The 20,008-nt window shown below is 38.8% G+C and overlaps 1 protein-coding gene across 4 annotated transcripts in view; it reads left to right on the forward strand.

The window, feature by feature from the left end:
* PPP1R12A (protein phosphatase 1 regulatory subunit 12A) overlaps positions 1-20,008 on the forward strand; it is a 113,025-nt gene that overhangs the window by 27,447 nt on the left and 65,570 nt on the right. For all 4 annotated transcript variants that reach the window (XM_074539675.1, XM_074539674.1, XM_074539673.1 and 1 more), the window contains exon 2: positions 16,706-16,836. In XM_074539675.1, the coding sequence (XP_074395776.1) occupies positions 16,706-16,836 (131 nt within the window). The remainder of the gene's footprint in view (positions 1-16,705; positions 16,837-20,008) is intronic.

Consider the following 20,008-nt stretch of genomic DNA (forward strand, 5'->3'; position numbering starts at 1 on the left):
GTGAGTCAGAAGAGCGGAGGCAAGAGCAAGCTGTCAGATGTGGGCTGGCTGTCAGGGTGAAACTGAGAATTAGGAAAATTAAGTGATAGTGGAAAAGAAAGACTGATATTGGGAATACTGAAATAAAGGAACTTGGGTGTTGGTATATTAGATATGAGGTAATTAACGTGAAATCTGTACTTGGACTTAACATGCATTAACCTTTTAATACTGTATTACGTCATCATACCTAGATTATGGGGCCTCATAGAGGATTTGCTCTTGGGATAGCTCAGACAGGTGATAAAAGATGCTGTTGCTCATCGAACTTTTGCTTTATCAATGAGGGGGAAAAGAGGAGAATGGTGGATGAGGTAGGAGGGAAATCTGCGGGAAAATCTGTATGCACTTGTAAGTGTAATCAAAGGAATCTTTCCTTTAGCCCTATGAAGTAGTGGATATCCTAAAACCTCAGTTCCATGGTATTTCAAATTGTATGGTTAATTCAGGGGACACAGCTTATGATGACCTTTTTGTTTGTTTTGTTTGTTTTATGATCTCTAAAGCAATAACTTTGGGGTGGAGGTTTTATGAATCCTGCTTATGTACCTAAATGGTTGTCAAGTGGCAAGTAAGAGCACATGAGAGAGTGAGCTCTGTTTGGAACAAGATTTAAATAGTACAGGCTGAACACTCAACTGTAAGGAAAAATCCATAATTTTGAATAGCCACACATTACAAAAGTACTGATCGTCTCACAGATTGAATGAAACAAATTCATTTAGCCACAGGGAAGTAGAAATCATGTAGGACTCTATGCAGGTCAGAGGTTTGTTGGGCCAATTGCTTTGGCTTAGGCAGTGTTAATTAAAGCATTACCTAGGCCTGGAATATTTGGCTGTTCAGCCTCAGTATTGCTTATATATAGGTGCATAAATGAATATTTAATGTCAAAGTAGAGTCCTTAGGAGAAGCATAAAGCTCTAACACTTTTTTGCCTAATTTAATAGTAAAACTATGCTGGCAGAACAGCTTTCCCCTCCAGAAGTTTTTTTGTACAGGTGTGTAGAGTAGGAAGAGCAAGCTCAAGACATCAAAGGTCATCCTCTGGAATGTCAGGAAGTGGGTTTCTCTATTCTGTACAACATGGAGTCAGCTTCTCCCCAAGTACTCTGAGGCATTTGGAGTATGGCCCCTAGCCTGATGGATAGAGCTTTTGTGAAAATTAATTGAGAACCAGTTTTCAAAACAGTTTGCATTGCAGGAGCTTTCAGTTTACAGCATGAACAGTGGATGATTGAGTAGTAGAGAAAGTCACACAGGCCTTTGTTCATTTGTCTTAAATGTGAGAACTTGCAAGTCTTCCCTGTCAAACCCTACCCCTGTCCTTGCTATTTCTCCTCCCCTTCCAGGGACACTGAGTGGTTACCCACCAAAACTGCAGTGCTTAGACTTTCCTTCTGCTCAGGCAGTGTGTGTGCTTTCTCCATAATGTTAAAGCAATTTCATTTTTTGTGGGTTTTTTTTTCACTTGTTTAGCATTTCTTTGTAGGTATTTGTGGGGAAAAGGCAGTCAGTAAAGCCAGTGTGCGTTTGTATGGCTGACCTTGAAGCCAGTGTGCTTTTCAGCCAGGCTTTCCTTTTTGTGCTCTTTAATAATAATCATCTTTAACTAGTAATCTGATGTACAAGAAGCAAACTTCAGAACATTTGTGATTGATTTTGTGATGACATGCCTACTGCTAAGGTCAGATAAACAACAGACTTCTGGGCTTTTGTTATTTCTTTTAAGCCAGGACTAAGCACAGTCCTGGTGAAGAGAAACTGTATTTTGTGTCCTGTTGCAATTCAAATATGTCAGCAGCCTCTCAGAAGTTAGAAGTCAATATAGACGAGTTACTGCATAATTAGCAATTTAGGCTTTTGTCCTTTACTCTAGAATCCTTTTTAGACTGAAACTGAAGTGGCTGCAGCTCCTGCAGGTGCAACTGAGGCAGTACCCTACTTTGCTGCCTTGAAAGGGTGTGCTCTTCCTCCCACCATGCTGTTTTCTTTCCCTCCTCCTTTTTTGTTTGTTTCAGTGGGTGGGGAGGAAGAAAAGGTTGTTTCTGCCATGCTGGTTAGTGAATTGGCTAATGGAGAGTCTGACAAATGCTTTTGGGAGTGTGCAGTTGAGAATGAGGAGGGAGAGTGGGACCTCCCTGTTTGTCAACAGTGAGCTCGTGTAGAATCATGCCCTGAGTGATTATGATTAGTGGATGTTAGCTCAAAGGAATTAGGGTTTTCTGGTTTTATAACACTACCTCCTGCAGGGAACAGATTATTGCTTAAAAGTCATCTTGAAATATAGGCAAATTATTGGATAGGGATGGTGTTTATAAGTACTTTGAAATGTTTTCGTCATCTGAATGTCATAGAATCTAAAGCAAAATATTCAGATGGGGATCTAATTGCTATCAACTGGGATATGGTTTTTGTGTAACTGCCTAAAATCAAGTGTAGCAGGAAAAGAAGATCATAAAAGCTCAGTTTAAATGCCTTCTTAAAGTGTGTTTTCATCAGCATTCAAGAACTTTTACCAAAAGTATGTTCTCCATTATCTCTTAAAAGTGGTACTGTGTGCAGCTGAAGACAGTGAAAAAAATACATCACTAGCAAGTTTCTTTAGTGCCTTTTCTCCTTGGAACTCATTTCTGAGCTTCCAGAATTTGGCATGCAGGACTGAGAGGCTGGAGGTGAACTGCTGCAGCAGGTGTATGAAAGTCTGAATTCCTTGTTCTGTGACAGAAGTGCGGAGGACACCATGATTTTGGCACGCTGATTTTGGCATGTATGCTGTGGGTGACAGTTGCTCATCTAGTTACAGTATTTTACTCTGGGTTGCTTGAATGGATGAAATTGCTCTTAAGAAGGTTAGCAAGAGCTACAAAATTCAGCATTGACTAGTTTACAGGTTTGCCTCTACACACAGAGATAACTTGATTTGTGAGGATCAAAGGCTCTGTAGAGGATGGGGAATATACAGGTGTCTCCTGTCCCTGTCTGTAAACTCTTCCCTAGAATTTGTAGACACTCAGGAGATAGCAGGCATGACCTCTTGAGGCAGTGCAGGTTCTGCCACACAAAATAGGCATGACCAGAGCTGTGACTTGCAGAGTCATTAAGTGTTGCAGTGTGAAATGCTGCAGATCCCCTGTCTTACGTGTTTGGTGGCAGTGGTGAAGGTGGTACAGCCTGCATCAGAGCATGCAAACAAATCCAGAGTGAGGCTTGAGATGGTGCTGGTGCTGGAGCACTCACAGCAGTTTGAAGAAAAAGAAGCTGCTTTTTTTGTAAGATACTGACAAAAAGTGTAACATTTTTAGTATAACAATGCTTCTAATACAGTGAGGAAAAGTCAACATATATCATTCTTGACCTCTGTATCAGAGTAAGTATCAGAGACTGTGTCAGAGTCTGGTTTGCTTTTTAATGCCATGAAGAGAACAGCAGTAACACTGGTTGCAGATGCAGTGTAGAGAATCGCTTCTCAAAAATACTCAGTTTGTGCTGGGTTTTCATGCACTGTGTGCCGAAACAGCACACATCAGAGTTAATCTGATACTTCATATGGTGAGGGTGTACTGTGACAAAAAAAGAGAAATCTGTTGTAACTCAGGTTTGGGGAGACATACTTCAAGGTGTCCTCTCCTGAGGAAGCCTCTTCAGGCTCTGCACCGAAGGTGTCTCTGCTGTGAGCTTTCATGAAAGTCTATGAACAGTCGTTCTGAGGGGGGTGAGCTTTCATCTGGCAGGGCTGCAAGCTTGAAGAGCTTTGTTGGACCCCTGCTGATTCAAAACTGTTTGCTGGTGCCCCAGATCATAGGAGTGAGTGTCAGCTGCATTCTGTGCCCATCAGGTCTGGCTCTGTGGTGCGGAAAAAGCAGCGCTGCTGGTGGTGAAGCTAAGCAAAGCTTTTGGGACAGTATAACTGTGTTGATATGGTATAGCCTTCTGGCTGATAAACCTAATGAACCTTGGTTATCTTAGAATCTTTCACATGGATTATTTTTTGTTTGTTTGTTAGTTAATTTTTTATTTATTTTATCCAGTATGGCTGACAAGCTAACACATTGAGGCATTCCTGTTGCTGCTTTGCAGTGCTGGTACGGTGTTACCAGTCCTTTGCTGTTTTCCATGTATTTCACGATCTGTTGAGAAGACAAACATTGGCAACCTTAAAGCTACATTAGTTCTTGAATAGTGCCTAGGGAGCTACCCAAGCACACTTGTGACCAAGATCTACTAAGTTAAAATAGTGGTCCATGGGGTTTTAATATTCTTCCTTATTACTAGTAGAATAGAAGGTATATCAGCCTCATTATGCAAGATAAAACTTTCTGATTCTTTCAAAACACAAAATAGAAGTATTTGTTGACTAATTTTCTATATTTATTTATTTATGCACTCTTAACATATCTAAAAATGCTTTAGTATTCCTGCCCCTGACAGCTGTGTTTTTCATTGATGTTTCTAACTTTTCCTTCCAAATCTCTTCTCTGTTACTGTAAGTTTATACTATCCAGACCCATTTTTACTTCAGATTTTATCTTGATTGTCTCAGTTTTATTTGTTAAAAAATTCTTTTTAATTGCTACCATAATTTTGCTTTATTTCCTTACTACTGTAGCTTCCTAATAAAATTGCCTTTCAGAAAATGGCTTCTGGTCCATGTGATACCCATTCAGAGGATTAAAAAACAGCCTTGAAAATTGGCTCTTTTAAAATGCCATGTATCGTGTATATATAATGATGCATACTGTTGTGGGTGGGTCTAAGTAAGCTCCGATTATTTTACTTGTTGGCTGTTGTCTTCCTGACCATTTTTCACTGTAATTGGGATGTAAGTAGTTTCTTAGGAACTTGTGATTACTTGCAGTTTCGTTAATCTGTCATAATGAGTTTCTAATGGGACAACTGTACCAAAGAATTTCCTGTTTATATAGACCAGAGGGAATCTGATGTCAAAGCTGGTACTTCTGTCCTGCTCTTTTGGGAGAGAGAGAGGGTTCCAAAGTGGATGTTGTTAATTTTGTGGCTCAAGAGAAATCCTGGATGGCCTTCCCTGTTAGGAAATACTCACGGCTGTTTTCTCGTGCTAGTGAAAAATTTGGATAGAATCCAAGGCAGTTGTTGAGGTGGGACTGGGGTTGCTGCTGGGGCAGAGGAAGCGCCCACATGGGAGCGCGTCTTCCTCCACCCAGTGAGGAAGCTCAGCGAGTTCGCCGTGTGGAGAGCCTATTGAGGGCAGTGTTAAGTTACACTGTGGCAAAAACGCCTTTTTTAGAAGTTGCAAACTCTGTGTGCGCAGATGAACAGCTGCATAGCTGGCCTTTGAGAGAGAGGGAGTTTGGTCTTGAATATTTCTTTTTATTCTTTATAATTGACAGAGGCTTGTGGTGTGTTTGATTATTATCTCTTTATTTGTTTGAACAAACAATTTTGTTAAATATTCTGAAGCACGCATACAAATTATTTTAGAGGATTGCTTAGCAATGGGACACCGTGAAAACACTTTTTTTAACTTCCAAAGGTTTCTTTAAGTGGTTTGTCTGACTTGAATTTTGGCTTTAGGCATATCCTGATGCCATTCATCTTATAATTGCAGAGAATTTGAGTCTTGGTGACCCTTGTCTGTTGTAAGTACCTTTACTTTTGGAGACCACAGGGACATTTTTTTGTGCAGATTAAATGAGAAAAAAGGCTTTGGACAGGTTCTTCCAAATGATACTCTGTGTGTTCCTACAATGTGGAATATGAAAATGTATATGGAAATTACCTGACACCAAAGTTTTAGCATTGTCTATACCTTATGCACTCCCCTGAGTAATTCCTTCAAACTTGCAACAGAACAGAAAGCAAACTAGGTCCCAGTTTCTTCTGATTTTGTTCTGTATGTATTTCTGAAAACAGAAATTAAATGAGTGATTGTAAAATGAAGTTATGTACATATGTGTGTTCCACAGCCATTGGAGAGAATTGGAGAGCTGCTTCCTGCGGTTTGTAGGGTTTTTTTAATTGAAAAATTAAGTTAAAATGCATAGACATCACTGTTACGTGTAAAACACACTGTGCTACCAGGACTATTCTGGAGGTTTCTCAACACTTCTGTGTTGGCTGCCTCAGAGCAAGGCCTGTGCTGAGGAGCATTGAGGTGTTACTGCTAAAACACCTGGCAGAGGTGTTGTCTGACACTGCAGAGTTGCAGGGACTGGAAACTGCAGGTTTCTCACCTTATTACCATCTGAATAGACAAAATCTATTAATCTATATTAAAAAATCTGTATTAAATCTATATTAAAAGTACAGTTTTGAGGAAAAGAAACTGATATTTGCTGTAACAAGTTTGGCTGATTTGCTTTTGGATAATTTCACTTAAACTCTGTTTAATTGGGTTTTTTCAGAAAAACCATGGTTTTCTGCTTAAGTTTGGGTGAGCCTGTCAGAATACTTTACCTTCATCCTGAACCTGCTGATTTGCAACCTAAGTCATCTTCAAGACTTAGTAGCATTTTTGAAAAGCTGAGAATTATTTCCAATTTATCTAGTCAATTCAATGAATCATAAGTTTGATCACAAATTGAAGAATTTTCTCGGATTTATATGAGAGAAGAATAGCTTTTCTTTTCCCAGTCTAGGAACAGAAAGTAGCAGGGGCAAGATATTCTTTCCTTAGAAATGGAAAATTGAGAAACAATTCATTTCCATGTGTATATGTAGTCCTACTTTTTTGAAGTGGCTTTGTGCACAGAATGCATTTTTGATAAACAAATCTATTTATCATATCTAACATTATCTTATTAATGTTTAAGCAATTTGGAATGCCAGTGTTGGTTCTCATTTTATTTTTGGTTCCATCCGTGTATGAGTTTTTTCATTCAATTTGATGATATTCACTTTTTACGTGTAAAGTGCGTATAAATCTAACTGATGTATTATTCATACTTCACACGAACTTTTTATTCTATGTTAAATTGAGTTATACAAATTAGTCATTTATTTGCATAGCTTCCCCTGCTTAGGGAGTAAAAGAGCCCTGACTGATACCACCCCTATCAGCTTACTATATCTGCTTTTACTACTCATACACTGTATAATGCTAAGGAGAATACCACACATGGCAAGTGCTAGTTGAAGGAGTGTCTTACTGCCTTTTTGTACCTGTAATCTTGGTTTTTTTTCTGTTAAAGCCCCTTTTTATTGTCAGCAATAAGGTGTAGTAGGATCACAGCACAGAAAGTCTGTCTTGATTACTCTGGCATGCTCTATCAGCATGTAAATTTTTCCCCATTGATGGTGTGAAGGGTTATTATTGTTTTTCTTAAATTTGATGTTATTTCTTTTATTCTACTCAGTTCTGCCACTTCACCTAGCTAAAATTAGAAAGCAGGGAACACTTCCCCTCGATCCTGCTAATACAGAAGATTAAACGTCAGCTGATGGCTGGAGTACAAACAGCCTATGAGTTCACAGAGGAAGGCTGATAGATGTGGTTAGGTTTGCTTTCTTCCAAGGCACTGCACTCTTCCACTCTGAAGAACTCAGAACTGTATAGAGGTGATAGTCAGAAGCAGAGGGAAAAAAAGAAAACTTGGCACTTGTTGTTTAAATTTAATAGAAAGAATATAGAAATGAAAAAAAACCTATTTGTTTATGTAAAGAGGTTCCCCTGCAAAGTTTTCTTGATGTTTTTTTGTTTTGCTAGATTATATTGGTTAAGAAAGTGCATTAGGGGATATCAGGAGGTTAAGTATTTTAAACTGAAAAGCTACTTTGGCTCAAGAACTCGATTAGTCACCCATATGCTAAAAGCAGGTTATGTTTACTCATGGAAAAAAAACCCCTATTTGAAATGCAATTGGCTACTCTTTAATTTGACTGGGACAAAAATACATGTTATTGCATAAAAATATATGACCTTGCTTTCTCCTTCTGAAATGTAATGTCTACACATTGTGTGACCATGAAAACTAATTGCTGTCTGCCAAAGTTGTAGCAATAAATGCTTAGTGAAAGCATTACTGTATAGTGGCACTATATTTTTACAGTATGCCAGTTTTGTTTACTCCTGAACCTTGTTTCTTTTCCATACTTGTCAGGAGGTAGGTGTGGAGGGTTGCATTGTCTTTGTCCCACTGAGTGTGGTGCATCAACCACAGGGCCTGTTTGATTTGAGAAAAGATGACTGAGAGGGTGCCCGGTCCCTGTCTGTCAGTATGTGAAGGGAATGTGTCAGAGGAGGTTTCCAGACTCTTCTCAGTGGTGCCAAGCAATAGCACCAGAGGCAATGGGCACAAACTGATGCACAGGAAGTTTCACCAGAGTATGAGGAGGAACTTCTTTACTGTGCCCTGGAACAGATTTTCCAGAGAGGCTGTGGAGTCTCCCTCACTGGGGATGCTTGAGAACCGTCTCAAGCGCCTGTGCCATGTGCTCTGAGGATGGCCCTGCTTGAGCAGGGGGCTTAGGCTGGATGGCCCACTGTGCTCTCTTCCCACCTGACCCATTCTGTGATTCTCTGATCTGTTGAAATTGCCTCGGCAGAGGCCAGAAAAAAAGAGAAAGCCTTCTGTGGAACAACAGAGCTTGAAATGCAGTTCTGGATGCAACTCCCACATTCACTGATTTTTGGTATGTGCTAAAATGAGGATCTGTCATATGTAATTTATACATACTTACCTGCCTAAGCCTTCAGGGTTCAAGACATCTTGTGAATTTGCACATTGTACCAGCTAGAATACCATGGTGTCAGTCAGATCTTCATTTCTCCATTTTGCCTGGTAAACTCCTGTTCTTTCACTTGGCATATGGTTAAAAAGCTGCCTAAAAAACCTGAAAGTTCATTTATAAGCAAATTCCACAAAAAGTACTAATGTTCTTTTTAAATGGAAAGAAATCAGAAGAAAAAGCAGAAGTTGTTTCCCAGGCACTTAATACCACAAGTTTAAGAAAAAGTCTCATTTGTGTGAACTTCAGACAGAGATTGCTTCGTAGAGTCCAGTCTCTTACCAACTGTGTCAATATGTTGAGCCAGGACAAAAAAGAACCACTCAGGCAGATAGAGCTGCACCAGCATCAGTAACTTAGTTTTTAAATGCCATTTGGTTTGATCTCTTCCAAAATATTTTTTTTCCATGACATCTCATTTTCCAAGGATTATTTGAAGGGTTTAGGCAGATGTTTTTGGCACGTTGTCCTGAGATTTTCCTTCACATTGCAGTAGATGAATACCATTAAAATTTAATACTACATATTTAGTATGGTGGTTTTAATTAAGAGATAACTTCTGGTATGGGAATTTCAAGTGTTCCTGAAAATAGATTTTCACAGAGCTAAAAATGAAAACAAATATTTATTTGAAGCACATTTGCATGCAATACTAGGTAGCCTGGAATAGTCAGGATTATTTCAGCGAGAACAGGAGCAGGCATTAGACTGGGTTGTTTTGCCCATATAATGTCTGTCAGAATGAGTCTTGATCCATTACTGGGGTTGGTAACACTCAGGGTAGCATCTCTGCTTAGAGTAAATAACGTTGCTGCAGCCAACTCTCCTCCTTTTTTATCTTGGCAGGAGGTTAGAGGGCAAGAATAGTTCTATCTTTATTTGAAACACTCTGAAACAACTCAAATATTGCAGTCCTGATTAAGATCTATGGTTAAGCATTCATTAGGATTTAAATAGTGGAAAATCCCTATGAGATCAATTTTTTAACATGTAGATTATATCAGTATCAGCAGCGATAGATTTTAGAATTTTTCATTAATTGTGCCCATAATTAAACCTGCAGCTTTAACTATAAGTTACAAACTAGCAAAGCTTAAAGGCATGTAATTAAGTTTGTAATTCAGTGTAGCAAAGAAAACATGACAGAATTGTGGGATGGAAATTATGTTATGCTCTTACTGCATATTTGAGCTAAACATTTACTGACTTCATGTAGCACCTGGTTTTATCTTGGAGCTGAAAGAAAATCTTAGGTGAACTTTTGTTGAGATATATTCATGTATATATCTTAGAAAACTTTGACAAGCTGTTTACATGAAGTGGAAATAATAGCTGGAGAAGTTTGAGTTCTGGAATGATTTGTCTATTTTTTCAGTGTTTGACAGTTCTGCGGTATTTGAATTAAGCAAGGATAGTTAATGGGTGCTCAGTTTCAACAGCCTCTGCATGCCTTCCCCATGAGACTTGAACGGACATGAAATGTTGTATCATCTTCAAGTAGTGGTTTTTCCTTAGGAGAAAGTCTCTTTCTTACCTGCTTTTGCAGATGTCTAAAATTATTCTCATTTTCTGCGCTTAAAAGTGAAGTGTTTCCAAGAGATTTCTCTGGAGAAGATTTTGCTGTTGCTTGCAGAAGCCATGAGATACTCTTGAAGTACTTTGGTAGTTTGAATTATCAGATAAAGTAATAATAATTTTAACTATTTCTTGTGGGTCAGTTCTCCAGGACTTTAAATAGTAGGCCATTCTTACCAAAACATAACACACAAGTGTATCATAGGCACAATATTTACAGGCAAGCTAAAGAAAGGAACGCTAGTCTAGCAAAAGAGTAATATTACTAGTTTAGCAAGGATATTTGCATTGTAGGCCATACCATTTTTGCTAGAAAGCATGCTTTAATAAAGTAAAATATTCAATCCTAAAACTAGATTTTTTCAGTAGGCAAGGTGTCTGGTACCGGCTCAGTGAAAAATAGAGGCTGTAACTTGTGGGTTTGCTAAATGAACACTTAATTTCATAATTGAGCAACATTTGTCATCTGTAATACTAGATTAAGACCTGAAGTTCTGTTACAACACCAAAACTCTTCTGTTTCTTAACATAAACATGAAAATCAACAGCAGCCTCTTCACCCTGTATGTACTGTATTAAACAGAATGCTTGGCAAATGTAAAATACCTGATTTTATAGTGATTGCTTGAATGGTAAATAGGTGTAGTAGTCACTAATAGTTCATAACCTCATTTGTTGGTCATTCTTATTACCTTTCATCCTGAAAGTGTTCCAAAATACTCATTGAGTCTTAGGATATAGTCATTACAAGTATTAGAACTTTAAGGTGTTATACTTGGTATGAAAACATTGAATTAATAGCCGAGTAACAAATTTAGGTGCAAAAAAAATTCCTCCTTTGTTCTAGTGGCAGTAACTCCCAGATTACTTTGACTCTGTCACTTGAAAGTTAGATAAGGCTCATGTTTCATTTCATACACCTTACTGCCACTTCAGTTGTTGGTATTGCATTGTTAATTAATGTGCAGCATAAATATGTAAGTTATTGAAAAGTGGAAAGCGTTGCTTGGACCTGGTTTGGTTCTTTTGACCAAATTTCTTTATAGACCTTCTCCATTAGTGGTTTATTGACAGAAGAAAACGTCTAAGAATTGCAATATGTGAACTTATTCTTTTTTTTCCCAGTGTCAGTGGAGATGAACAGAAGATGTGATTAGTGAACTGCAGTGTCCTCTCTCCTAAGAACACCTTTCCTCATGAGGGCAGAAATCATTGCAGAGTGAGACCAGCGTTCAGACTGTGGGGATCAGCTCATGGTGCTGTGCTCATGGGAGGGCAGCACGAGGACTTGGGTGGGAGCAGGAATTGTTGAGTTCATGCTGTGAACTGTTCTGTGGCGCCATTATTTCAGAGGATTCATGGTTAACCACCTTCTCATGACAGCTGGTGAATTTAGTTCTCTTCAGCCTCTGTTCCTGTCTCAGTTTCAGGTGGAACTGCTCTGTAAGGGAAGAGGGAGCACAGTGAGATAGACAGTGCGAGTTAGGTGATTTCTGTAGGAAGGCTGTACAAGGCCGGGTTGGATGGGGCTCTCAGCAGCCTGACGTTCCTGCCCATGACAGGCATTTGGATATAGATGGGTCTCTTCCAACCCAAAATATTTTATTTTTCTGTGAAATACTTACAAACAAGAAACTAGGCTTAAATGTGTTGTAAATTCAAAAGTACAAGGGGTAGAATCAGTTGCTAATTTAGAAATACGTCTTTCAAAAAGTGTCAGTTTGAAACAAGAAGCTTTAACACAGGCTTTATAAAATTCAGAAAATTCAGAAAATGGGTGAAAATTCAGAGTGAAACTAAATTTTGTTTCTTTGATAGTGGAATTAGGACTTGAAAATGAATTTCAGAACAATGCTGCTTCTCTGAATACAAAACCCATTTTAATGTAATCCAAGCAAATAATTCTGCTTTAAACATATAAAGATAAGATTATTCTTCTTTCTTATTTATTTCATTTTAAATTCTAATTGCCTTTCTGATCCAGTTTAGCACAATGTGTCAGCTTAGCTGTAAGGAAGTGTGGTATGTGATGGCAGAGGAACAAGCAACCCAAGGTAAAGAGAACAGGAGCCACTTTTAACTAGCTCTGCTGCTTTAATTTGATTCTCAGGTGCATTAGCACAGATGTTCATGTCCTGCTAAGTCCCGTTGGACCAACTGGAATTACTTCACTGGAAAAATTGAAAGAGGGGACAAACTATACTCCAGACCCACTGTGTGAGGTCTTCTTCGTGTTTCCAGTATTCACAAGGCAATTCAGAATGGCTGTTGGACTTGTTTTATCCCTTTAATATGTTCTTCTGTGTTCATATTTTTGACTCTTTGCTGTACCAAGAGTAAAAAAGGAAAAAATAAAATGTGATGGCAGAGGTGTCAAACAAAAAACTTTCATAATAGATGCAAAATAATTTATGGACTAGATCACAATACTGATCTAATCAGTAAAAGGGTAGATTTTAATCTGTCTGTGGAGAATGGGGACAAATTTTACCAAAACTTACTGAAAGAAGTGTAATGTCTGAAAAAATTGTAGTCCCATGTACGGTGCATGATGTATGGCTCTGCTTCATGGAAATGGGACAGTGCTCTAACAGACTGATTGCTTCTTTCCTTACGAGATTTCTGATTTTTCAAAATAGTTACAGGCTTGTTCTTCCTGTCTTTTGGGTAAGAGTGCTGTCTGCTGAATTCTTTGGGTGCTTACTCCCTGAAGAACCAAGCATTTCTGATGTTTCTTTTAAAATTGCTTCTTTTTAAGACTACTAAGTTGTATTTCCCCGTCACCTGCGTTCTTAGTGCGTAGTATCAAGAGCCAGCAACATTACCTGCCACTTGCACTGAAATACAAGGTCATGGCAAACAGTTTCTAGTCTAGCATGTTCTGCAGGTATCTGGTTGTCTCCTTTTGGGTATTTATGGGAAAATGTTAAAATGTTGTTACCAGCACAAGCTAGACCTACCTAGGACTGGTCTGTGTGGGAGCCAGGTGCTGTTGATCTTTGCTGGTCTTTGCAGTCCAAGTTTCAGGTTGTTGTACAAATGGAAAGTGGTTTTCTTTTCTGGACTTCAGTGTACTTCCTTTTTCTTATCAGAAAAGGTAACCAGACTTTGTATTCTCAACTTTGCTTTGACTTTATGAGTGATTAGCTGAATTTCTAAATTGGTTCTCAAAGGAAACAAGGTTTATATGATTGCACTGGCAGCTGTCGTTCTGTTTGAGGCCCGTTTGCTAGGTCAAATTGGGCATGGTGATGAGTGCTTCATGTGGAAATGCCTTCCTGCAGTTGGTGAGGGGTTGAGGGAGAGAAAGCAGTTCATGGGATGAAGGGTATCTTATATGTGAGCTCCCGTGTTCTGCTTGCCCTAGGAGCTGGCTGGTGTATGTGCTCTGCAGATGTGTTTTGCAAGCACTTGGAGAGAGCTTCAGGATGACCTGTGGTTTCACTGAGTGGTAACCAATGCTCTAGGTGTGAATGTGGGCCATGCAGGGAGAGACTGAGGGACAAGGGCAGATGACTGCGAAGAACTGAGGTGAATCTTGGAAGGGCTGTAAGAGATGTGCAAAAGGAAGACCTGCAGCTGTCTGTGTCCTGTTTTCAGATTCTGGGACAGTAATAAAAGTGAGAATTTATCTTTCTGAGTTACTGCAGCATCAGTGGAATTCTAGTTATTTACATCTTGCATGTACATTGCTTTTTCCTTTGTAATAACTTGCAGGCTGAGATCTAGAAGGGCAGTCTGTTCAGTGACTACTGCTTTAAGTTTATCATGCTGCTCTGACAAGCTTTCCTTTTGTGGTTGAGATGTCAGTCTTTAACAACAGGCACTTCTGACACTTAATAAATACTGCTTTTAGAAGTGAACAGTGCAGGAGAAATGGAAAAACATTTAGATAAAATTTCTTTTATAACATTTGTTTCTTGGCTTTCTGTCTTAAGGTACCTGATGATAGTGAGAGTGCCTTTCCTAGGGAAAGTGCTGAGAGTGATGGGATCTAACTAACACCTGCCTGTAGTTCTGTTAAGTGCAAAAAGGGGACATGGAGACATAGGATGCAATCAATTAATGTTTTTCAGCAATAGAATCAATTGCAATTCGTTGTACTAGACTTAAGATAGGTATTATCTTTTTGGAGACTACAGCGAGTTTTTAATAAAATATTTTTGGTTGTTATGAATGTACAGTTTCTGATAATACCTGAAAAGTGTATTTGAGCTCTTCTGATTCTTGCCATGTATGGCACAATAAACTGCCCAAATTTGGTCAAATATTTTTAGCCACTTAGTCATATGTCTTTTAATGTGCTGCATATGTAAGCTTTTGATTCACTTAGCAACAGCACTTTTATGACTATGTCTTGCCAGGTTTTCTCATGTGTATTTGAAAAATAGGCAAGGATTGTTGAGTTGTGTCACAATCAGATGGTTGGGTTTTTGTTTTTGGGGTTTTTGGTTTTTTTGTTGGTTGTTTTTTGGTTAATAGCAGTAATCAGTTTTAAGACAGCTTTTTTCACAGATAATGAATTTTTTTGAACTTTAAGATAAGCATGCATCATATTAAAATTTAGTATTCAAATACCTGTGTTGGAAAAAATGTTTCTGATATGAATTTATTTTTCCTTATAATTATATGGTGAATATTATTATAGATGTAGAATATCCGTGGTTGGACAAATAGAATATCCAGAAAAACTGCATATATGGCTATATATGGTTGATATTTCTGTTAAGTGTAGACATCTGAGTTTCTTGAATTTCTTTTCCTCCTAAACTGATTAACCATGTCTTGTGTTTGGACTTTATCACTAAGTTACAAAATTAAGTCTTACAAAAAGAGGTGATTCTCTTCTTTCAGAGCTTGTTATAAGTGCATAATCATTGTACACTGTTGATAAGTGGGAGAAATTGAAGACAAATATGGTTGACAAACTTGTAGTCTTTTTTGTTGGAGTATGTTAAGAAATTATTTTATTGGGGATGGATATGACTAAAAGGTTTTCAAGTCAGTTTTCAAGAATACCTGAAAAGGAAGGGGTATCATTTAAGAATGGGGTTTTGTTTTTAACTGAAAAACAAATAATGCAAGCAGTGTATTGCAGTCTAGCTGTACCTAACTAAAGCAAATGGAGTTAAAGAAGGATGATTTGTGACTGGTTTTCTTTGGCTCCTTACACTGGGCAGCAACATTCTCCTCATGGTGTGGCTGTTGCCTCAGCATTGCAGAATGGAGGAAAGCTTCAGGATTAATATTTGAGCATGCAGTTGCTTAAATAGTGATATCCGAGTTTTTTTCTTTCTGTAGTGAAACATTATGTGATTTTGGGAATTTTTCAGAAGTATTCTGAAAAGTAAAATTTATACCTTAGTTACGTTTCATTAGAGGCATAATTCCCTAGTAGGATTTAGGAGCTCAAGAGTAGAGGTTCTCATTTCAGCCATGTGGCTGTGTAGCATTGTTGATTTATTAAGCTGAAAAATTAATACCAGTCTTGTGGGGTCTAGCTGCTTGGAGTTCTTGCTGCCCTGAAATGTAGAGGGACTTTTCTCTCAGTTGCTCTGCCCTTTTAAGGGCAGCAGGATAGAAGTTGGCAGGAAAACTCACTGAGCACCCTGTGAGAAAAATACTGGAACACAGAGAAGAAAGGCAAAACAGGAGTCAGCCAAGATGGAGGTCTGCAGAATGGCAGCAGTTCTGCATCTGAGCAACGCTGTTTGCTTGGTAATTAACAGATGTGGGCAGATGATAAGATTTTTGCAACTGCCTAAATGATACTCAATTAAGTTTATAAACAGGAGTGATTAATAGACTGTTATAAGATTTATGGTGGTATAGAATATACTGCAGTAGAAAACGGTAGGGTGATGTTAAAATACTATGCAGCATCCCCATTGTACCCCACAGTTTCATGTACATTACAGGTAAAATCACATTATGGTATTGTTTTCAAAGTGCTTCCCTTGCTCTTAGTTACAATTCTGCTTCATGGTGTAGCTGTTTATTCAATTTTAAAATCCACTGAAGTGGCTGAGCTGGGCCTGGGATGAAGGGAGGGTTTGAGGAACCCTTTTATACTGGAGAATAAGGGTTCAGTGGGGTTTGTAAAGGGCTTATCAGAAAACCAGAATGCATTTACCTGAGAAAATAATATTTTTTTGCTTTTTTAAACTATTTAAACTCATTTATTTAAAAAGTTTTATAGATCTGGAACACCTGTTGTTTATCTCTCAAATTCTTCCTGTTTTACTGTCAGACCCCAACAAAGAAACCCTACTTCCTCCTCAGAACTGAAAATACTTACGTTTTCTCCCAAAGATTTTGCTTAAAGATGTCCATTGTAGAACAGCTTTGATATGAACTTACTTCTTAACTCTTTCTTTCTTTGTAGGCTTGTATAGATGATAACGTAGATATGGTGAAATTTCTGGTGGAAAATGGAGCAAATATTAATCAACCAGATAATGAAGGCTGGATACCTCTACATGCAGCTGCTTCCTGTGGATATCTTGATATAGCAGAGTAAGACTTTTTCCTCTATTTTTAAATCTGTGTATTTTGCTCATACATTGCTAGAGAGACAATAGAAGCAGATGGTATTCATAAGTTGTGTTTTTAGTTGCCTCTGGGATGTGTAGTGAGGAAGAATGCTTTGATATTGTGTGTTGATTGTGAAGTGTGCTACGTCTATAACTTTGTGTGTTGCATCTTCTATTTCTAGTTTTTTTACATTGCATATTAGGTAGATACAAACAAACATAAGACTGCTTATGACTGGCAGATTATTTCTTTATATTATTTTTTTTCTGTAGAAAGGCTTTCTGGGGGAAGGCACAGGGACAATGTTCCAAATTACATTTATTAATAGTCTGAAATATTATCCTCAGATAAGTCTGTAGGTAGGAGATAAGTTTTACAGTTGTATTTGCAGTCTTGAAACTTTTGTTTTTCAGCAGTGGTATAGAACAATTGGCTAGTTCTTTTGGCTGTGGAGCAAAAGCCTACAATAAAAGCTGGATGCCCGTTTCAGTATTAGTTAAAGCTTACTCACTACTGAATTCCAGGAGTGGTTTTGTTATTTTTGAAGTCTGTTGAGGGCCACTGAAGGTGTGCTAAATATAGCAGTTAATAAAGTCTTTTTTAAAACCCTTTGGGTAAACACAAAATTCATTAATTTTACCAAACTCATTGTGACATCTGATCCAATGTAAGATTTGGATAAAATAGAAAGCAGTATTTTATCATATAATTATGTACTAATTGCAGTGGTGAAGAATGAAAATTGTGAGTTCGTTCTGTTAGTTTGAGAGTTTTACTTGCTGCAGTCTAGAGAGAAGTGAAAAATTCTGGAGACTCTAGTATATCATTTTCCCTGGAATTTTTTTGAGATGTTCACAGAATGACACCTTTGTATATCCTTTGTATAACCTGGGGCACTGTGTGACCACTAACTTTGTAATCTGCCCTTCTACGCTATGCTGATGCTTGATGCTGTTGTCCCCCTTGCATGAGTACTGGAAGTGTTAACTTCTATTATACTAAACTTGGCTAAAGAATTTCCCTGCAAATTGAGATAATATAGGCCTTTCTACAGCTTAGTGGAAGTAAAAACACCTGCCTTTATTCTACAATAGGAAAAAGTTTAGTTAAATGATCTTGATTTGGCATTGCAGCTGAACACAGGCACTTAGTTGGGAAAGAGTGAGCAGTGTCCCTTGTCCACTGAACAGTTTTTCACTATTGACTTATTGAATATCTGAGATTTGTCTGGTTCTTATTCTCTCAGATTGGAGCAGAACTACTCTGCATATTTTCTATAGATAGCCTTTAGAGAAACGGGGTTATTGAACTGTAGTCCTTTGGGATGTGAGAATCTAAGATGTTGGAAGAGCAGTGATTGCATGGAGTTTCGAAGATAAGCTGATGAAAAAAATTTCCATATACAGCTGAGAAGGGGAACCTGATGTGAATGGAGCAGTATTTATAGCTGATGATGCCCATAGAGTTTAGATCTTCTTCAGACTGCTTCTCCACAATCTCATCTTCAAATAATTTACAAAAATGAATTCTAGAAACCACAATTTACAGCTGAAGCAAAACTGAGTGGTGTGTCCAGTTCTGGGCCCCTCAGTTTGGGAAGGACATTGAGATGCTTGAGCCAGAGGAGGCAATGAGGCTGGTGAGGGGCTTGGAACACAAACCCTGTGAGGACCAACTGAGGGAACTGGGCTTGTTTAGCCTGGAGAAAAGGGGTGACCTTGTCACTCTCTACAACCTCCTGAAAGGTGGCTGTAGTCAGGTGGGAATTGGTCTCTTTCACCAGGCAGCAGTTGACAGAACGAGAGAACACAGTCTCAAGCTACGGCAAGGGGAATACTGGTTGGATATTAGGAAGAAGTTTTTTACAGAAAGGGTGATAAAGTTCTGGAATGGTCTGCCCAGAGAGGTGGTGGAGTCACCATGCCTGGATGTGTTTAAGAAAAGATTGGATATGACACTCAGTGCCATGGTTTAGTTGAGGTGTTTGGGCATGGGTTGGACTCCATGATCTTTAGGGTCTCTTCCAGCCCAGTGATCCTGTGAATTCTGTGGGGGAAGGTGAAAGGATGATGCAATAAAATACCAGAGATTAGAAATTTTGTTCTTATTTATTCCATAGTATGCGTTGGATTCAGCATCTCCTTTAGTGAGGATGCATTCTTGGGAGGCATGAGAATGTGTGTTTGTGCACATCTGTGACTGAGTGTGATGTATTGTACTTTTAGCATCTATTTTTGTGCAAGAGAGAAGACACTCAGGGAATGAGTTCTGTTGTTTTCTACCTTTATTAATAAAGGGCTGGGGAGAGTCTGACCTGTGCTTCCCTTTCTCATCCTCCCGTGGAATCACCTGTTGCACAGCTTTGTAGTGCTTCTCAAACTGGGGACTTGGCAATCTTGTTTCTGCTTCTTCGGCTGCCATCTTCAGTTTTCTTAGGCCTTCCTTCCTTCCTTCCTTCCTTCCTTCCTTCCTTCCTTCCTTCCTTCCTTCCTTCCTTCCTTCCTTCCTTCCTTCCTTCCTTCCTTCCTTCCTTCCTTCCTTCCTTCCTTCCTTCCTTCCTCACTTCCGCCACTTCCGCCACTTCCGCCACTTCCGCCACTTCCTTCCGCCACTTCCTTCCACCACTTCCTTCCGCCTGCTCACCCCCCCCCGCCTCTTAGTTGAAATTTACTTATTGAGATAGCACAGCTCTTTTAAATCATCCAAATATGCAAAAGATAATTTCAGGCTTGTATGTCTCAAAATCAAAAATTATATTTAAGAAAGCAACTGAACTAGGAGATTTTAATTCTAATCCTAGAATTACAGAGTATTTGAGTTGGCAGAGATCTTTTATAGGTCAGCTAGTCCAACCTCTCTGCATTGAGCAGGGATGTCTACAACTAGACCAGGTTATCCAGAGCCGTGTTCAACTTGGCCTTGAGCAATTCCAGGAATGGGGCATCTACGACTTCTCTGAGCAAACTTCTCTGGTGTTTCACCATAAAATCATTTGTGTTGGAAAACACTTCCAAGATCACTGAGTCCAACCTTTGACTGAACACCACCATGACCATAAAGCTGTCCTGTCCAGTTGTTTCTTGAATGCTTCCAGCGATGGTGACGCCACAGCCTCTCTGGGCAGCCTGTTCCAGTGCTTAACTGCCCTTTTCAG

This window comes from Zonotrichia albicollis, chromosome 4, assembly GCF_047830755.1.
Source record: "Zonotrichia albicollis isolate bZonAlb1 chromosome 4, bZonAlb1.hap1, whole genome shotgun sequence".
Classification (NCBI taxonomy): domain Eukaryota; kingdom Metazoa; phylum Chordata; class Aves; order Passeriformes; family Passerellidae; genus Zonotrichia; species Zonotrichia albicollis.